We start from the raw sequence: 21,948 nt of genomic DNA, 5'->3' as shown, positions 1-21,948 counted from the left end.
GTCAGTTCAGTAAGGGATGTACAGATGGATAGGAGACAATTACCTGTAAAAGAGCAGAGAAGACATGATCAGAATTGATAACTGCGTTGGTGAAACTGCGCATCACTCGTGACAGAGCCACTCAGGACAGAGCCATGATGTCTGCGCCTTGCCCCTTGTCTGCGCCACCCCATAAGCTGCCATACATTTATAATAATTGGTTATAATAAGAATTTCCAGGCTGCTATGCTAGAATGACCACTGAAAGTAGATCTTATAAAAGGTAAGGAATAAAATAAAAGTAAACATTAAAAATCAGCAGATCTAGTTTATGGCTGAGGAATATGGTATAGTGTATGGTATACTTACCTTATCATGAAACTCTGCATCATTTGTAGTTGTAAATAGATGTGAGGACTCCAAAGAATTCCATGAACTCTGGTTAAATTGCACATTTTCAGAATTCAAGTACATTAGTAAGAAGTTGTGCTGGTGCTCTTTGCTGCCAAAACACATTTGATGATAGTATGAGTTGCTGGATGGATGCCAGGACTTCCTGGGTGCTTGTGTAATGCCCCGTACACACGGTCGGACATTGATCAGACATTCCGACAACAAAATCCTAGGATTTTTTCCGACGGATGTTGGCTCAAACTTGTCTTGCATACACACGGTCACACAAAGTTGTCGGAAAATCCGATCATTCTAAACGCGGTGACGTAAAACACGTACGTCGGGACTATAAACGGGGCAGTGGCCAATAGCTTTCATCTCTTTATTTATTCTGAGCATGCGTGGCACTTTGTCCGTCAGATTTGTGTACACACGATAGGAATTTCCGACAACGGATTTTGTTGTCGGAAAATTTTATCTCCTGCTCTCCAACTTTGTGTGTCGGAAAATCCGATGGAAAATATCCGATGGAGCCCCCACAAGGTCGGAATTTCCGACAACACGCTCCGATCGGACATTTTCCATCGGAAAATCCGACCGTGTGTACGGGGCATTAGGCTAAGTGCCGGTTCACACAGGGGCGACTTGTCAGGCGGCCTAGCCGCCTCCCGTTCTGTACAATGGAACCGTTGAGGCGACCTGCAAGTCGTGCCGCCCCTGTGTGAACCGGGGCTAAGGCATTTATCAGTTGCTACATTATTACATATATGAAGCTGACCAATGACAGATTGTGAAAGTGACAGCTGTCAAATTGTGAAGCTTTTCCACATACTGATCTTTATGTACAATCTGATATATCCTTACATAAACTCACATATGGTGTAATCAGACATTATGACATATTTTTACTTCAACTATCATGACATAGTATGACTAACGTAAACTATTCTGACAAACTGACAGGTAAAAAGATATTTCTGCAGGGAACTTCTAACACTTTCTGTTCCCCCCAATATGCTGTCCCTTTCATCAACAAAATAGAATATATTGAGATAAAATATCAAATGCCATTAAAGTTATTCAAACATCTTAATTCATTGCTAATTAGCAATTTCTTATTGGCTGTCACGCTGTCAGGGTACATCACATTTTCAAAGCATGTCATTTGTCATTATATCATATGTCACCTGTCATAATAGCTACAGTTAGATAAAGACATTTTTTTTGTCCTACAGACAGTAACATTTTATTTAAAAGCAAGTTTCAGCCATAAGTATACATACCTATATACTGTATGTACACCTGTATCTAATATTTACCTCTACATGCCTGTGTACTTGTGTTATTCTGTGAATGCCGACAGTAATATAATGGCCATTGCCTTAATTCCTGCAGTTACCCCTGTTAAAAGGAGAATTGTAGGCATAGCTCGTTTCGCTGGGCTTCTACTATGGGTCACAGGAGTGCAATTCGTTTTGCACTCCTGTGACCCATTTTCAGCAGAGAGCAGGCTGAAATCCGCTCTCTGCTGACATCACAGAAATCAGTCCAGGCACTGCGTCATCACGGCAAAGTCTGGATCCGCCAGTTGCCTGCACTGACACCCGGCTCAGCCTCTCAGCCAGCCGCTGAGAGGCTGAGCCGGCCGCTCTGCCCCCTTAACAGCTCAGCGCTCCAATGAGCGAGGAGGGAGCAGAGCAGAGAGCTCTGACTGACAGTCTCCAGCTCTCTGCTTATGGAGAGCGTGGAGTGCACCATCAGCCTCAAACCAAGAGCAGAGCCAGGGATATACGAGTAGGACAGTATGGGAAGGGGGATGTGGTTACCTGTTTCGGGGACATGCCCCTTTGTGAAACCTGGACAAGGGCTTGGATGGGATGCTTATGAAGGAAGGAGCAAGCTGTATGCAAAGAGTTAATATCCTAAACTCATACAGAAGAGCTATATAAAGAAGAGTTTCGGACTTCCAATGATGAGGCATATGAAAAAGACCGGATTTGGGATAAAAAATTGTATTTAATGAAAAAAGTACATATTGCATGAGATATGACACATCAAGTCTGTACATGCACTAATCTGAATAATTGGTTTAATTACACACCCATGACACATTGTAATACATCTATATAACAAGGGCCAGGTGGGCACGCGCCTACAAGTCCCCAAACAGACAAGAATGTCCATGTTGAGGTCGCTGAGAGTGTGTAGTGATGGCTCCAATGTCTAAAAGAACATTAATATATGTGTATGACTCTCTAATGTGATAGATAATATTATAGCCATAAAAGAGAAGACCTATAATCCTTAGTGACTATACACATGGGAGCGAGTGTAAATAAAAAGGACACGAATTAAGCCAAAACCACTAAGTACAATGTTGAGATGGGAATGGTGATAGAGTGAAGTGTTGCATGGAAACCACCATGCAAAGGCCGAAAATTAAGAGGTGAATGCCATAACCAAAAGAAATATAACCGAACCACAGTGAATAAACAGGTTCCCCATAATTACCTTGCATCCCAAAGAATAGCTTAGTCAAAGAGTGGTGTGCAGTAAACCCATGAACAGAAATCAAGAGGACACTCAGATCCGAATGAGGAGGTTATGTACCCAGCACATCCCAGGGTCCTCCCACCAGCGTCACGCAGACATGATTAGGTAGGAGGGACAACCTCGCCAGAGCGACAACCGCCGCCCACATTGGCAGCAAAGACTCCCCAATAGATCAGCCATAGAGATGAAACTGACACGTGGTTGCTGTGACGTCAGATAGGCCTCATGCATCTGGCCTGAAGCATAGTGCCACTGTGCAACAGGCCAGGCCCACCCAAACCCCCTCGTGTCCATGACTACGAGGGGGAAGGGGAGGGTGCCCGAAGCGCATCGCAGCTCCTGGGCATAGAACCAGATAGGCAGCCCCACAGACTCAGACCAGATGTGAGTAAACAAAAAAGCTATATTAAAGATAGTGTCTGTGTTTTGCACATTTTGTCATGTTACAACTAAAAACGTAAATTTATTTTATTGGGATTTTATGAGGTAGACCAACACAAAATGGCACATAATTGTGAAGTGGAAGGAAAATTATAAATATTTTAAAACATTTTTTACAAATAAATATCGGAAAAGTGTGGTGTGCATTTGTATTCAGCCCCCTTTACGCTGATACCCCTAACTGAAATCTAGTGGAATCAATTGACTTCAGAAGTTACCTAATTAGTAAATAGAGTCCACCTGTGTGTAATTTAATCTCAGTATAAATACTGAGAAGCCCTCAGAGGTTTGTTAGAGAACTTTAGTGAACAAACAGCATCATGAAGGCCAAGGAACACATCAGACAGGTCAGGGATAAAGTTGTGGAGAAGTTGAAAGCAGAACTAGGTTATAAAAAATATCCCAAGCTTTGAACATCTCAGGGAGCACTATTCAATTCATCATCCAAAAATGGAAAGAGTATGGCACAACTGCAAACCTACCAAGACATGGCCGTCCAGCTAAACTGACGGGCCGGGCAAAGAGAGCATTAATCAGAGAAACAGCCAAGAGGCTCATGGTAACTCTGGAGGAGCTGTGGAGATCTACAGCTCAGGTGGGAGAATCTGTCCACAAGACAACTATTAGTTGTGCACTCCACAAATTTGGCCTTTATGGAAGAGTGGCAAGAAGAAAGCCATTGTTGAAACAAAGCCATAAGAAGTACCGTTTGCAGTTTGCGAGTAGCCATGTGGGGGACACAGCAAACATGTGGAAGAAGGTGCTCTGGTCAGATGAGACCAAAGTTTAACATTTGACCTAAAAGGAAAACGCTGTGTGGCAGAAATCTAACACTGCACATCACCCTGAACACACCATCACCACAACCATGAAACATGGCAGTGGCAGCATCATGTTGTGCGGATGCTTTTCTTCAGCAGGGACAGGGAAGCTGATCAGAGTTGATGGGAAGATGGAATACAGGGCAATCTTAGAAGAAAACCTGTTAGAGTCTGCAAAAGACTTGAGACTGGGGCGGAGGTTCACTTTCCAGCAGGACAACAACCCTAAACATACAGCCAGAGCTACAATGGAATGGTTTAGATCAAAGCATATTCATATGTTAGAATGGCCAAGTCAAAGTCCAGACCTAAATCCAATTGGGAATCTGTGGCAAGACTTAAACTGCTGTTCAGACGCTTTCCATCGAATCTGACAGAGCTTGAACTATGTTGCAAAGAAGAATGGGCACAAATGTCACTCTCTAGATGTGGAAAGCTGGTAGAGACATCCCCAAAAAGACTTGCAGCTGTAATTGCAGAGAAAGGTGGTTCTACAAAGTATTGACTCGGGGGAGCGGAATACAAATAAACGCCACACTTTTCATATATTTATTTGTTAAAAAAATTGTAAACCATTTATCATTTTCCTTCAGCTTCACAATTATCTGCCACTTTGTGTTGGTCAATCACATAAAATCCCAACAAAATACATTTATGTTTTTGGTTGTAACATTACAAAATGCGGAAGGGGTATGAATACTTTTTCAAGGCACTGTACATGATGTTGATACTCTATTAGTAAATATACAGACTAGAGACAAAGTCTGATATTAGAGGTAAAAAAAAACCCTAAGAAACTATGGGTGGTAATTATAAACTATACGTTGGCCATTCATGTGCCTCCATCCCTGTTACATAATGAGAAGGGGAAGGGAAGAGGTTTGGGCCTTTAATTGAAGCACGTGGACATAGGACTTGCAATATAAAGAAGAGTTTGGGACTTTGAATGAGGCACATAAAAAAGACTAAATTTTGGATAAAAAATTGTATTTAATGAAAAAGTACATATCACATAACATAGCAAGTACATATCGCATGACATGATACATCAAGTTTGTACATGCACTAATCTGAATAAATACACACCCATGACACATTGTAATAAATCTATATAACATGGATAATATCATGACACTATGCAATATATAATATCGTGAGCCAATATTGCTCCATACAGAGATCATATTAGCCTCTTTATATATTTTATACAGATATACTCTATGCATCAGCTCCTGAGGTAATGGAATAAATCCATGAAACGCGTCAAGCTTTTCAAGATGCATTCATGCTCTGAACATATGATGTGATTTATGTCAAACCATTTTTGCTTTGTTATGAGACACCTATATCCAGGTGCTTCATTTATTGTCTCATACAGAAGCTACAGCCATTTCAAGTGGACACATTCCTTTTGGGACTTAGCACAAACTTTTACTACCCCAGTCACATCTTGTGTGTTTCCCTCTTGTATTGTGAGTTTGTGACTTTATCCACACTCCACTCCATTGTCCTAGCCATCATAACGCTGTTTTAATTGTTTAGTGTTTTAACAGCTTATTACTAATAGAGTATGCATGTAATAACTAAATGGATGGGGTGTAGTATGTATGTGGAGATTTTATTACAAGTTCAAGGGGGTGTTAACTCAAAAACAAAAATATAATATATTATATATATGTAAGATTTTGCAGCTACAAGTAATTAGGCTAAGTACATTTTTTGCAAGTACAAAAACAATAGCTGTTGATCCTGCCAGAATATCAGTGTCCTTGCATCCTTCTGTGCACTGAACTGCAGTTCTCTTCTGCAAACTACAGAACACTCCCACATCTGTTATGGAGATGAAGAAATGGCATGTGTTCTGTAGTCCTAACACACTTCCTGTCCTCCATAGATATAGTACAGTGAGGAAATGTTGTCACCCTAAGACAGGAAGTGTGGTATTGGCAGGATCACCAAGTGAGTGAGAGAAATGGTCTGAAAAAAAAAGAAACGTAATGCAGCCACCACATCCAAGGACTGGTAAGCTGCAATGTATTATATTTTAGGTTTAGATACACTTTAGGAGAGTTCTCTGACAAAAACATGTTCTGAGTATGCTCAGTTCATACCTGCACAACCCACCCCTCTATGGCTATGGGCAGTTATGTGCACGATGGGGCGGTGAGGTCACAAGGGGGCGTGGTCTCCATATGATGTGACCGGATAGCCACGCCCATGGCTATATTGGTACTGACACATGCTTGGCCTAACACAACAGTGGGAGCTAGAGTCGGGAGAAAACAGCAGGAAGAAGAAGAACTGGAGGCAGCAGAAGAACCAGAGAAGGAAGATAGCGGAGGAAGAAGATAGCGGAGGAAGAAGAACCGGAGGCAGAAGAACTGGAGGGAGAAGAACCTGAGGAAGAAGACATCACCAGAGAAGGGAGAAAACATGCTGGAGCTACTTTAATAAAGGACTTTGTCAAAAACCTGTGTACTGTTCTTATTTATTTTTGATATTTTTTGGGGGGTGAATGAGTAGGGGTACCACACTTAATCACATAGGGTGGGGATTTCAATAATCCCCCTCCCCGCAGATCCCCACAACCACAGCCCATGGTTGTGGAGGCCCTTGTGCCCATCAACATGGGGACAAGAGCCCCCCTGCCCCAAAGCACCCACCCCCCATGTTGAGGGTGTGTGTGGCCTGATATGGTCCAGGAAGCGGGGGTAATCGCTTGTCCCTCCCCCCATCCTTTCCTGACCTACAGGCTACATGTTCGTATAAGGGTCTGGTATGGATTTTGGTGGGGCCCCATGCAGTTTTTTTTCATCTTGGCATGGGGTTCCCTTGCAAGATCCATACCAGACTCAAAGAGCCTGGTATTGATCCTGGGGGGGGGGGGGTGAGGTTCCCCTTCAAGATGCTCAGGGCAAAAAGTTGCACCACAAGTCAGATCATTAAGATCCGACTTCTTTTAAAATCAAATCAATGGGCTGAAAGTCGGATCAGTTAAGATGGCTCTCATAGGGAACCACTGATTTTGAATAGAGGCAGAGAAACGCTGCTGAAAGCTAACGCAGCTAAGCTTGCATTAACGCTAATGCCAAAAGCTACTAAAAGTGCGTTTTTACAGCTGCTCTTTCCTGGCATTGGTAGTGGCTTTGCAGCTTGTTTCTTCTAACGCCCTGTGTGCATGAGGCCTTACAAGGCGATTGTTTATATATTATTTAAATTGAATCTAAGTTATAAATCTCATGTCTGATTGTGTAATTTTATATGCAGGTTATGTGAAGACAGGTTTACCAGCAGTTTAAGATTGATGGCTCTCCATGATCTCCATTACCCTTTCCAAGCCATACTAGTCACCATAGCAATGCACAATATTTTGTCAGTAAACAGCTGGATAAAGTTTTTTTCTTTCTTCTCAGAAGATGAGCACTGCTGGAAAAAGTATTTGTCATCACCCAAACAAAAGATATGACGTTCCACGTTTAAGGCAAATACAATTACACAAATAACACATTTAGCAGCTTTCCTAAGCTAGGCATGATACAAAATAAAATTAAAAAGTATAGTTTGGGCAGCTATTGACCTATGCATGACTTTTGTTTTTGGAAGAAAAATGAAGCACCGTCATATTTAACCATCTCAATACAGTGCATTTCACCCCCTTCCTGCCCAAGCCATTTTTCAGCTTTCAGCGCTGTCACACTTTGAATGACAATTGCGCGGTCATGCAACACTGTATCCAAATTAAATTGTTATAATTTTTTTCCTACAAATAGAGCTTTCTTTTGGTGGTATTTGATCGCCTCTGCGGTTTTTAGTTTTTGTGCTATAAACAAAAGAATAGTGACAAGTTTGAAAAAAACGCAGTATTTTTTACATTTTGCTATAATAAATATCCAATTTTTTTTTTTTTTAAACAAATTTTTTCCTCAGTTTAGGCCGATATGTATTTTTCTACATATTTTTGGTAAAAAAAACGCAATAAGTGTATATTGATTGGTTTGCACAAAAGTTATAGCATCTACAAAATAGAGAATAGATTTATAACATTTTTATTATTTTTTTTTTTTTTTTACTAGTAATGGCGATGATCTGCGATTTTTATGACTGCGATATTGCGGCAGACATATCGGACACTTTTGACACATTTTTGTGACCATTCACATTTATACAGCGATCCGTGCTATAAAAATGCACTGATTACTGTATAAATGTGACTGGCAGGGAAGGGGTTAACACTAGGGGGTTATCGAGGGGTTAATTATGTTTCTAGGGAGTGATTCTAACTGTAGTGGGAGGGGATTCACAAGGGGAGGAGACCGATCGGTGTTCCTCTGTACTGGGAACACAACATTGGTCTCCTCTCCTCTGACAGGACCGTGGATCTGTGTGTTTACACACACAGATCCACGGTCCTGCTGTGTTACCGGACATCGCGGCCACCCGGCACGCGCAACGAGTCCCCAGTGACACGGCGGGCGCTCGCGATCCCCGCTGGCGGTGCGCGCGCCCCCTGGTGGGCCGAGAAGGCGAGGGCGTCATATGACGCCCTCCCAGAACGAGAGCCGCGTCGCCTGGCCGTCATATGACAGCCGGCGGGCGGCAAGCGGTTAAAGCAAAACTACATCACAAACAAAAACGCTATTTTATTAATTTTTAGTATTCAAAGCAAACTCGCCCATCTGTCTCCTTGCTTTATTTTGCTGGGAAATCACTTTGAAAAACACCCCCTAGCATTTCTGGCTTCAGCCATCTTGAGTAAGGGCAGATGATTCATGCAGCATTCACTTCCTGGAATCCATCTGCCCTTAGCTTAGGCAAGCAGACAGGAGGATGTGCTTAGCTGAGAAAACCCCTCCTCCCCTCCTCACCTCCTGAAGATTCCTGGGATATATGACATCATTTGCCTAGGCCAGAAACCAGAAACCAAGAAATAACTGAAGAAATGTAAAAAAAAACCCCTTTAAAACAAGTAAATGATATAATTTCCTATCTATTTACTAATGCTAGCAGCATAAGGATTAAAAATAGACAGTGTTGATGAAGTGTGAGGTTCCACTATAAAGTGGTTGTAAAGGCTAACATTTTTTTTTACCTTAATGCTGGGTTCACACCTCAGCACGGAGTGGCTCACAGCAGGAGTCCGATGTGTCCCTGTTCACCCTTTCAAGTCCGATTTCAGTCTGAATTTTTGGCTGAATTCGGACCTAAAACGGACCAAAAGACACACAGGGCTCCTATGCAATCCGCACCGGAGCCGCTCCGGAGATGTGTAAACCGCCTCCATAGAGAGCCGGTCACAATCTCCTGACATGCGAATTGGATGCCGGGGAAACTGCATCCAATTCACAATAGTGTGAACCCAGCCTTAAGCATTCTCCGCATTAAGGTAAAAAACCTTACAATACCAGTGCCCCCCAGCCCCTCTCCTTAACCCTTTACCTGAGTCCTGTATCATTCCAGCACTGTGTCAGACTTCAGATCTTCTTTTCCCTCCCCCCACTCTCACAAGTTTGGCTCAGAGCAGCGGGAGCCATCGGCTCCTGCTGTTGTCAATTAAATGTGAGGAGGGAGTGGGGGGTGAGGCTGAGCCGTGCTCTCTGTGTCTATTGTCATACACAGCCTGGCTTGGGATCAAGGAAGAAGAGGAGAAGCCAAGAGTACCGGCGGGGGACCCCAGAGGAGAAGGTTCAGGATCACTCTGTGCAAAACCATTACTAACTATCCATGGTAGCCTGTGTGCATGTTTTTTTTTAGAAGAGCATTATTTTAAAATAAAAACTCATTCTTCAAAATGTTAAGTATACAATTTATAGGTGTCCTCTGAAATAGCACTTTGTATGACAGATGCACTGGGCCTTATTTAGTAAAGCAAATTTAGGACGGCAGGGATAAATCGCTACGTTAAACTCTTTACGACCGCGCTAAAGCTAAATGACGGCTACAGCGCGATCACACATTGCCGGGAGGGCATCAATTGACATGATCTTGCGCACCCCCTGCGGCACGCATCGGCAGCGATCTGTGAAGGCTGTGTCCTTTGCACACAGCTGATCACAGATCGGGGTAAAGAGCGCATTACAGTGGCTTTTTACCATGCGACCAGCTGTGTCCAATTACAGCTGAGCACAGTGTAAACAGGATTTGCCGGTTATCAGCAATCCTCTCCTCACGCCGACAGCTCACAAGGAGAGGAGAGCAGATAAGCGTCAATCCACACAGGGGACATCTACAATGATAATCTGGTTACTGATGATCAGTGTCCTGATCATCAGTGCAGCCCCAACAGTGCTGCCAATCAGTGCCCACCAGCGCTGCCTGTCAGTGATTCCTATCAGTGCCGCATATCAGTGCTGCCTCATCAGCGCATATCAGTGAAGGAGAACTCATTACTTATTTACAATATTTTATAACAGTAACTATGAAAAACGTTTTTTTTTCAAAATTTTCTGTCTTTTTTGGTTTCTTTAGCAAAAAATTTAAAAACCGGTGGCGATTACCGTACATACTATCAAAAGAAAGATAAAAATGTTGTTTGGGTGCAGCATTGCATGACTGCGCAATTGTCATTCAAAGTGCGAAAGCTGAAAATTGGCCTGGGCAGGAAAGTGCCCAGTAGGCAAGTGGTTAAGCTGGCATGGTGAGCCCACATAAGCACACAGATTAACACAAGCATAGAGAACACAATCCCTGAAACTATCTTGTTGATTGTGCGCTTATGTTTATCGCGTAGGGTGCCGTTTGCAATGTGCATTGAACATCCAATTAATACTGCTTTGGCTTCTGATAAATTGTACTGGCATATATTGAGATATACAGTAATTGCAGAGGCATAAATATTCCAATACACTAGCTAAAAAAGAATAGGAAAAAAAAACAAACAATGGGACTGGCTCACTAAAGAATGAAATGTGTATGTAGCAAGTAAGGATGAGCTCCGGCGTGTTCGCACAGCCCATGTGCAGGGCCCGTCAGGAAGTTGGCATTGCGCTGCGCTAATCACAGGCAGTGGAGACATTGTCCCGATGCGCGGCTGCAGAGATCAGGAAATGTCTCACCGCTTGTGATCAGCGCAGCGCAGTGCCTACTTCCTGGTGGGCTCTGCACGTGGGATGTGCGAACACGCCGGAGCTCATCCTTAGTGGCAAGCAGAGCAGCATGTCTTTACACTGTGCTTCATTTCAACCAACACAAGATCATTAACACAGTGTACAAATGTACAGTGTACAAATAAACAAAAAATACAATATACAGACAAAGTATATCATAGAAAAATACATATATCACAATAAATGGACAAGCCAGGTATCCATGCACTGCATTATGGTATTACCAATAACAGGGAGAAAGGAGGTTGGGAGATCATATCTCAGAGAAGAGAATATCATGTGGTTTTATTCCTAAAAGGTATACAAATTACAGAATGTTTATAGTGATTAAGGGCTCATTCACACAGGTGGATGTAAAAGCAGAAGGTTGAGCCTCGGTTTTACCATCTTCCCTCTGACTGCCCACCTAAGTACAAAGATTCAGCTGCTCTGAGCTGTACACATACCATGGCTACGATGCTTTGCTTCCCAGCCACGGCAGAAATGATGCCCCCTGTCTTATTTAAGCAAAAGGGGCCATGCTGCAACCGCATGAAATGCACATAGTTGCGATGCAATGGTTTAGCCTTCTCAGGGTTCAAACAGGAGATGAGGAGGTGACATTTCACCTTCTACTGTAGCTGCCTGTCAACTGCCTTCTGCAAAACAACCCATCACATGAGAAGAAGCCCAAAAGAAATCCACAATTATTAGAGACTATGACTTTAGCTAGTATACATACAGTATATTGTATATTCTGGAGCATACACTCCATTGCAAACCATTCTTTTGGGTGCCAGCACACATCATCACAACATAGTAAATACCAGACAATTTGGTTGACTCCACACAACCAATGCACTGGGGTACTTGCATTTTCTTTAGTAAGTTAGGCCTACAGACTACAAATTATTTTAAATACTGGTAATTAAACAGGGGGGAAATATGCAATATTCATATATCTGATGGGCTGTTATCTATATTAACAGTTCTCATCTTAGGACACATTAGTATAAAATATATTATCAACTATAATACTGAAAAAATAGTGCTACGGTGGCCATACACATATTGATTTATGATTGATCTGGGTACGAACTACAAACAAGAAATTCATCAGCAAATAAAATAAATAATGATACAACACACACTGAGGGGACTTAAAGGCTAAGTTGACACTTGGAACATGTTACACTCGTATTTAGGGTGCAACATTTAATATGTTCCTTATCACCTGCTACCCTCCTAGGTTTGCAACCTCATCCCTTTAAACCCGGACACATATTAATTACACAGGTTATGTCACTGATTAAGGTGGTAATTAAATTCATTTAGTGCCTTATCTGCATTAAATTAGCCTCAGAACCTGTGTGATTAATATGTGTGCGGGTTTAAGGGCTCTTTCACACAGGGCGGATCAGTGTTGATCCGCCCCGTGAACACCCGCTTGCTCAGCGGGGATCGCTCCGCCTGAGCAGGAAGATGACAGGTCCATCGCTGCACACTGTGCAGCGAAGGACCTGTCAGAGCGCCGCTCTCCCCTATGGGGGATCGGATGATGACGGACCGTAGTGTCCGTCGTCACCCGATTCGAAAACGGATGGAAAAGTAGGGTTTTCCTCCGTTACACTTTTCGGATCGGAGCGGGTCGGATGTCAGTGGACATGTCACCGCTGACATCCGACGCTCCATAGGGATACATGTATGTCCGTTTTTCATAAGAAAACGGAAGGATGAAAAACGGACATACGGACTCCCCGTGTGAAAGAGCCCTAACTGCTTTAGGCCCAAAAGGATTTACCCCCTTCCTGACCAGAGCACTTTTTGCGATATGACACTGCTTCGCTTTAACTGACAATTGTGCGGTCGTGCGACGTTGCATCATAACAAAATTGACGTCCTTTTTTTTCCCCACAAATAGAGCTTTCTTTTGGTGGTATTTGATCACCTCTGTGGTTTTTATTATATAAACAAAAAAATAGCGACAATTTTGAAAAAAAAAGCAATATTTTTTACATTTTGCTATAATAAATATCCCCCAAAAATATATAAAATAAACATTTCTTTCTCAGTTTAGGCTGATATGTATTCTTCTACATATTTTTGGTAAAAAAGAAAATCACAATAAGCGTATATTGATTGGTTTGCGCAAAAGTTTTAGCGTGTACAAAATAGGGGATAGATTTATGGCATTTTTCTTCTTATTTTTTTTATTAGTAATGGCGGCGATCTGTGATTTTTATCATGACTGTGACATTATGGCAGACACATCGGACACTTTTGACACTATTTTGGGACCATTGTCATTTATACAGCAATCAGTGCTATAAAAATGCACTGATTACTGTGTAAATGACACTGACAGGGAAGGGGTTAAACACTAGGGGGCGATCAAGGTGTTAAGTGTGTCCTAGGGAGTGATTCTAACTGTAGGGGGGATGGGCTCACTAGAACATGACAGAGACCACTGCTCCCGATGACAGGGAGCAGTAGGTCTCTGTCATGTTGCTAGGCAGAACAGGGAAATGCCTTGTTTACATAGGCAGCTCCCCGTTCTGCAACTCCGTGACACGATCGCGGGCCACTGGAGGACATCGAGTCCACGGGCATGGTCACGGAGTACGCAGAGGGCGTGCACATGCCCACAAAGGGGACATACCTGTATGTCCATTTGCCCAGCCGTGCCACTGCGCCAACGTACATCGTTGTGCGCTGGTCGGCATGTGGTTAAAGGGATGAGGCGGCAACCCTATCCCTCACCCCCATAGAGTCCTCATCCTGTGACAGTGCGGGGGGTTCCTCTCCCCTGCAGCCACTATCACATTTAAAATCGATTCAACTGTGTGGGACTCCACCCCCACAGTTGCATCATTTATTCACATTTGAATAAATTTGTCATTTGATTTGTGAATAAATAAACTACAAATCCCATCTACTACCACGACAGATGGACTTTTAGTTCTCAAATATGATTATTATTATCATACAGGATTTATATAGCACCAACAGTTTGTGCAGCACTTTACAACGTTAGGGCAAACAGTACAGTTACAATACAATTTAATACAGGAGGAAACAGAAGTCCCTGCTCATAAGAGCTCATTGATAATAGACTACAAGTGCACTAGACATTTCCTCCAACTTTTTAACTGAAAGTATGAGCAGAAAGCTGGAGGGAGAATGTGCAAGAGCCTGACACTGCACTTGGTATTTGAGCATTAAAGACGCATGACAAAATTCTGATACATCAACTTCAATAAATCGCTCCAATGGGGTTTTGGGATTTTATTCAATTTGATCTGCTTAGTTGCAATGAAAGACTGCTTAATTGATATATATGATACATATTGATATGTATGTGCCCATTATTAGGGTACACATAGACATGAAATGACAGATTCTCATTGGACATCAATCTAATATCTATGGATGGCCCCAAGCCCATCAACTAGTTGCTGTCGCACAGATGTAAAAACCTGCACCATTCACTTTTGATTTCCCGTTAGTGATGCTGGCTTCCTCCACATTGTTTGTCCCTTTCTGCCATAAACTTGGCTAGAAAAAGAGCGCCCTGCAGCAAACTGGCAATAGCACACCCTGGGTTCAATTGGATCTCACCTGTGTGATTACTGTCAGCTAAGGTCTATGAACAGATTTAATACAATAGGGAATTGCAGCATTTGAAGCATAAATCATAGGATAGTTACAGTTACTCTGCAGGTCTACACAGTGATTACAAAACAGCAATATTTACAAAGAAATAAAATATAACAATTTGTAAGAGGTGTCCATTGGTGTCTTGAAACATTTGTGTTTTTCAGGGCAATGATGGTCAGCGCACAGAAGGTGGACATTCAACAGAAGACACAATATCCATGGCTGTGTGCAAGGCTTTAAAACCCGGATACCAGGAAAACCAAGACAAATGCATTATTCAGCTGGCCAGGATTAATGACAATCAGTTGGTCATTACTGAAGCTTTCATTGAAAGTAAGTAGCTATAAAATAATCAGATTATAGTATACTACAATATTGCATATGTAAATAATGAGTGCAGGCAAAATATTTTGTTCTTAAGTATAGACATCGATTTGGAAATGTATTATTTAACTATTAAATGTGTTTTACTCTGTAACTGTTGATTGTTCTGGTTTGTATACTTTGAACCTCAATAAACTTTACCTCCCATTTAGGAAAAAAAAAAAAAAACAGTGGTTCCTAAGTCTAGACATTTTTTACTTCAAGGCTAGGTTCATACTGTCGCAATCTGATTTTGATCTGACTTTCAGTGCGATTATGTAGTGCAACTTGGATGCCTCTTTGAAGTGGTTTACATATTCCATGGGGCCATAATCATGCTGGAAAGAAGATATACCTGTGCTCAAATCCCAATAGCTTGTACATGTATTTGAACTATCAGGTGCTAAAGGGGTGTGACCACATTTTAACACTACAAATTCTGGATGGACCCTCTACACACTGCTACACCCTTCCAAGCAAACTATGCAATAAAAAACAGGGATATTAATTCACATATATTGCAATACTTGTTTACACTGGCCATATACAAGCTATTGGGATTTGAGCACAGGCATATCTTTTCTTTGTTGTAACGCAGGTCAGAGACCAGATCTGAACCTTGTAGCTCTCCCCCACCATGGGTCTTCATGCTCCATATTGGCATGGTGTCTATCTTAGCATTTGCCGTGGCAAGGCAGTGTAGGACTGGCCAGAAGAGGGATTACTTTGATGTAGTTGGTCAGCTTAAACATGTATTGCAATATATATGAACTAAATATCCCTGTTTTTCGTTGCATAGTTTGCTTGGAAAGGTGTAGCAGTGTGCAGAGGGTCCATTAAGAATTTCTAATCATGCTGGAATCACACCAAAGTTGTACAAGAACCTTTTCCAAAATCACAGGAACCATTGAAAACAATGATTTCTATTGTCATGTGATTCTGTGTGACTCAATTCACATCTGAAATCGCACTAGTGTGATCAGAGAATAATGCATTCCCTGTATTATGGTAAAAATGTTCCATTAGCTGTATCCCCCCACCTTCACCTCTCCCTCCCAAACCCTTACCCGAGTCCTTTTTCGACCCAGTGCTGTGCCTGTCTACAGCAGCACCCTTCCCTCTTCCTGGCCTCACAAGACAGAGAGGCAACAACGGAGCCATTGGCAAAATCTGGGAAGGATGCAACTGTGTGCATCTAATGTCCACCTAAGTATGTCCCACCACAGAATTGTGCTGTCTGTAAATGTTACATATTAAGCACTGCTGGGGGAAGTTTAATAACTGAACAGAGGGTCTCCTTCACCTCCCAACAAATATCAAAACAAAATATCATCCTAACATTGTTTAAGTATAAAAATGAGACTATTGAGGCACAACATTTTTATGCTTAAAATACACTATTTTATTAATTCATATTAAAAATATATTGTCATTGCATAAAATATTCGTATGAAACAATATATAACCAAAAAAAGCCAATATTGACAGTGTGATGTGTCTTGTCCATACATGTGAGTTTTGACGTGTTTCCTGGAGCTATAGTCCACTTCTTCAATTTGTACAGCATACAATCTAAATAAAATGATAATTGATATCATCATTGATACATTAATAGTACATTTCTACCTCAGCACCCACTACAAAAGCGGCCAAGGTGTTCCCGAATAGGCAGGAGGAGGGTAGAACCCACCAGGGAGGCCAAGAGGGAAACTACCATGCCTGCATCCCAACCGATATCCCTCCTCCCTGAGAAATACGCATAATTGAATGAATTTACTGATATAGCTATCTTATCTAAATCTAAAGAGATTTACTAATGCCCCGTACACACGGTCGGATTTTCCGATGGACAATGTCCGATCGGAGCGTGTTGTCGGAAATTCCGACCGTGTGTGGGCGCCATCGGACATTTTCCATCGGATTTTCCGACACACAAAGTTGGACAGCAGGAGATAAAATTTTCCGACAGCAAAATCCGATCGCGTCAATTCCGACCGTGTGTGGCCTGTTCCGACGCACAAAGTGCCACGCATGCTCAGAAGAAATTCCGACACGGGACAGCTCGTTCTGGTAAACTTAGCGTTCGCAATGGATACAGCACTTTCGTCACGCTGCAATGTTAAAAATGGTTTAATACAGCGCACTCTCTTCTTCTTTATAATGTGACAAGAATTAAGTTGTTTTGCTGCTCATATTCACACACACTTCTCACAAACTTTTATTTGTGATTTTTTAGTGGGATTCCCTCAATATATTGTTATTAGTTGTCACATCTGACAGTTTTTTTTTTTCTTTTTTTTTTTTTTGGATTTTCAGCCTTTTTTTTCTTTAATGTTTGGATTTTTTCCAAGGCTGATCTTTGCTCAATGTTATTTTTATTTTTACTCCAGAATATTTTTGTGTGTGTTTTGTGTGTCAAGTTACCCCAACACCATTGATATCTTTTATTATTTAATCTCCAGGAGATTGTTTGGTGTTGGTGTCCCTTGTTCATTTCACATTGTATATTTGAAATGTACCTGAATCCTCACAAACAAACTGTCATTTTTGAAGTAAAACACATAAGAGAGTATAATTCAAAACAAAAATCCTTTATTAAGGGATCAGAACCAAACAAAGAGGAAGGCAACACTGGATCAACATGAGAAATTAGCGAAGCCTGGGACCCCCACGGCAGACATCAATTCTTCAACATCAAAATTGGTGGCCTGAGGAGTCCATATGTAAGGGAGGGCAGTCTGGTCCAGAAGTTCCAGAGATCCGGATAGCAGCAGATGACATCTGTGTCCCCAGGCTGTGGTACCACAAGAGGCTGCATCTTTTGGCCAACCAGACTGAACCCAGGGCAATCACTGTCTGGTCTTCCTTCCACGCTTCCTTCCGGGCTGTGGCTGTGCAGTTGGACATGTGGCAGGAGGAGGAGTAGGACCTGGAGGAGGAGGAGGAGGAGGAGGACTGGGAGGACCTGGAGGAGGAATGGGAGGACCTGGAGGAGAGGGAGGAGGAGGAGGAGGACCTGCAGGAGGAGGAGGAGGACCATCCCAAAGCTGTGTGTGAGGTGTAATTTGGCCCCTCATACCTTTCTCCAGAGCCTCTGATATGAGGGCCTCACACATGGCTTTTTGGCCCTCCTCCATCCTCTGCATTTTATATGCTATGAATGCAGCAATGTTCTCCTCCATGGTGTGGGGTGCTCCCAGGACCTCTGTAGCCCTCCAAAAGAATGCTATAGCCGCCTCCTCTAGGGCACTCGTCCTACTGCCACTTTCTGTTTTCAGGTGTAGGGGAGGGACCTTGATATCAGCCAGCCGGCTCGGCCCGGCCACCTCCTGGCTGAGACTTCCCTGTGTATGAAAAAGGGACATGGTTGTAATGTTTTGCATCATCAATCACAATCCTAAATTAGTACTCCCAACTAACATCTAGTTATCATCATTGATTGGACAAGCAGAAATATTTAGAGGAATGCTATACCTGGCTCAATCTGGGCTCCTCCACATGTGGCCTGGAAGGCCCAGGTTGGGCGTCAGAAGCCTCAGCCGGGGGGGAAGGAAGCGTGGAAGGAAGACTGGAGAGGGATGGCCTGGGTTCAGTCTGGCCTGCCAGAAAGTGCAGCCTGTTGTAGTACAACATCCTGGGGACATAGATGTCATCTGCTGCTCCGGATCTCTGTGAATCCAGGACTTTCTTGCGCTCCCTTAGATATGTGCTCCTCAGGCCACCAATGAAAATCTTTAAATAAGTGATGTCTGCCGTGGGGATCACCTGCTTCACAATTTCACACAATTGCTCCAGTACTGCCTTCCTCTTTGCTTGGTTCTTGAAATGGGGGTGGGTAATCTCCCACAGACAGGGCAGCTCACTTAGCATATCTATGAATACTGACATTAAGTCATTATCTTTCATTAAGATATCCATGTTCACTGCAAGACACAACACAAGACAAAGCCTAATGTCAGACAAAACTCTCCTAATCTTGTTACAATATAGGCCTCAATCTAGAAGCAGTATAGGCACAAGTTTGGCTCTTACCTTCGTTCTTACGATCGGCGCGTCCAATGCTCCTTCCTCCGCTCACAGATCGTACGTAATACGCACGCGTGTTACGCTTTATAAACACTGCGCATGCGTGTAACTCCGCCCGCCCCTGACGTTCTTTCTAGTCTATTCCCCGCCCCTTTTCGTTCGGCGCAGTGGGTGAAGAGCACATGGCGGAGTTACAGCAGGTGCGTGCTAATTCGAACAACGAGGAGGAGGAGGAGGAAAGCCCGGATCCAGGCATGTCCCGATCCAGAAGGAGACGTTTTAAGGCCACAAATATGTCGTTTGGGGAGATGTTGGAGATGGTCGACATCATGAAGAAGTCCGACTATGACGGAAAATATGGGCCTTACCCCAACCCCAACATCAGAAAGGCCAAGATCATGGCGAAAGTGGTCAGGAGTCTTGAGCGGAATTTCGGGGTACGAAGGTCTAAAGATCAGCTCAGGAAGCGGTGGTCGGACCTGAAGTTGAGAGAGCCAGAGCAGTACCGAAAGATCCGGAGAGTGCTGCAAAAAAGTAAGTAGTTGTGCTGTGTTCCTATTCTTTCTGTCTTTATTCCGTTCGTTCTGCTCCATATGCTTTTAGTAATTGTAACGTTTCAAAAGGTCAACTTTAATGTTCATGGGCCCATTATTCGTTCGTATCAAACATTTTTCTTTCGGCCTCTAGAACTCCATTGCATTTTCACACATTTTTGGGGGCCTACTTGGATGCCAAATATTTGTTTGTGTAGATGGGTTTGTTACTAGAATGAAATGCAAACTAGATTGTGTGTAAGGAGAGGACACTGAGCAGCTGTTTTCACATCTGGACACTGGAGCACTAGTGTGGGACCCCAGAACACCCTTTTTATTAGGGGGGCCACACAGGTGCTCCAGTGTATACTATAGGGGGGCTACATCTGTGAAGCTTGTACCAAAACAGGTAAAGTATTGCAGCTTGACAAAGGGCAATAAAAAATATACATCTTGGAACTCGGCTAAAATAGATAATTGTACCCCACTTCCAAGCAATGTTTCCTATTTCTAGTTCTGCCATCAAATATCTGTGTGCTAATTATACCATTTTTGTTTTACATAGGGGAGAAAAGACTCGGACACCCCTCATCCCAGGAGACCAGAGACCCCCCCCTCTGGAAGAAGGGGAAATACCAACCCAAGAAGCTGAGCAGGAGGAAGAAGAAGATGTGGTGGAGATTGGCACCACAACAGGTGAGTGTCTGCGACCACAGACTCAGGTAAAAGAGATGGATGGTGGCAGATTTTTGAGACCTTTTTTTTTGTTCTTTATCTCTTTTTAGGTGATCGTGATCCAGAACGCTTTACATCTGAAAGTGCCCAGATACTCATCGGGGAGATCATGGGGTGTAATCTCCAATTGCAAAACATCCAGCAACAAATCACTGATGTTATTAAAAAAAATAATAACATCATTGATGTTTTGGGGCGAATTTAAACCCCACAAAATCACCTGTTTTATGTTACTAAAATTTTTACAATGTTTAGAAAAGCCAAATTTGGAGGATGCACACAGTGTGCCAACATGTGCTATCTGCCATCACGGGAGATCAATGGACGCGTTTTGGGGGTGCAACCCCTTCCTCAATTATAAAGTCGCATTGAGGAAGGGCTTGCTCCCCCAAAACACGTCCCTTGATCCCCCCTGATGGCAGATAGCACATGTTGACATTCTGAACTTGGTGTGCATCTTCCAAATGTGGCTTTTCCAGGGGTGATTTCCCCCCATCTGAACGCTATATCAAGCACAGTTCCTAAATACTCATGTCTGATATAGCCTTCAGGTTTTATCATATGTGAACTTTGTAAGTTCAAGTTTTTTGGCTTTCTTGTTGGTTTTACACAGGCCTGTTTTATCTGAAATGGATATTTCGATTTTTGATAATGCTACTGCAAACATTGTTATACAACAAACATGTTGGTTTGTTTTAAAAACCTTGCGGAAATGCAATTGTGATTGTGCAGCTATAAAAAAGTGCCTTGCTCAAGAATGTGTGGATTATTGTCTCAACACTACAACACTTTTGGGGTAATGTAATTGCTGTTTTATGCACAAATGGGGGTTATTTCCTAAGGGCAATTACACTTTGCACTACAAGTGCAGGTTCAGTGCAGTTGCAAGTGCACTTGTAGTGAAATGTGTTTTGGCATTTAGGAAGTACCAGCCAACACTATTTTTTATAAGGTTACCCAATCACGACATTTTCTGCACTCAAAACATTTCTGTCAGGGTCAGCTAAAACAAACACAAGCAGTAAATGTCCACCAAGAATTTCTTTTGTTTGTTTTTTATTTTACAAAGGTGTCACAGATTCTCTGGCATATTGATAGCCCCCCTACCCGCAAAGAACTCCAGGTAGCGTAACCGGACATCACGGGCATTCAGGGAGGGCAAGCCAGGACGGCCACTTTCAAGCGCCGTCAGTGTTGATGGATTTGGGATTCCGGCCTCAGGCCCAACTGAGCCAGCATAGTTGGCTGAATGTTTTCTTAAAAAATTATGGAGAACACAGCAGGCAAGTATTATATGGTTCAGTTTATACTCCGCCATATGGATGGGTGTCAGAAATAATCGGAACCGGCTGGCCAGGATTCCAA

General features: G+C 42.7%; 1 protein-coding gene across 1 annotated transcript in view; it reads left to right on the top strand.

Annotated features, from left to right (window-relative positions):
• PODXL (podocalyxin like) overlaps positions 1 to 21,948 on the top strand; it is a 146,052-nt gene that overhangs the window by 107,806 nt on the left and 16,298 nt on the right. Inside the window, exon 5 of the mRNA XM_073619415.1 lies at positions 15,091 to 15,259. Coding sequence (XP_073475516.1) covers positions 15,091 to 15,259 — 169 coding nt within the window. The remainder of the gene's footprint in view (positions 1 to 15,090; positions 15,260 to 21,948) is intronic.

The sequence above is a fragment of the Aquarana catesbeiana genome, linkage group LG03 (genome assembly GCF_042186555.1).
Source record: "Aquarana catesbeiana isolate 2022-GZ linkage group LG03, ASM4218655v1, whole genome shotgun sequence".
Classification (NCBI taxonomy): Eukaryota; Metazoa; Chordata; class Amphibia; order Anura; family Ranidae; genus Aquarana; species Aquarana catesbeiana.
Note: the sequence above shows the minus strand (reverse complement) of the source record. Positions and strands in the feature narration are given on the sequence as shown.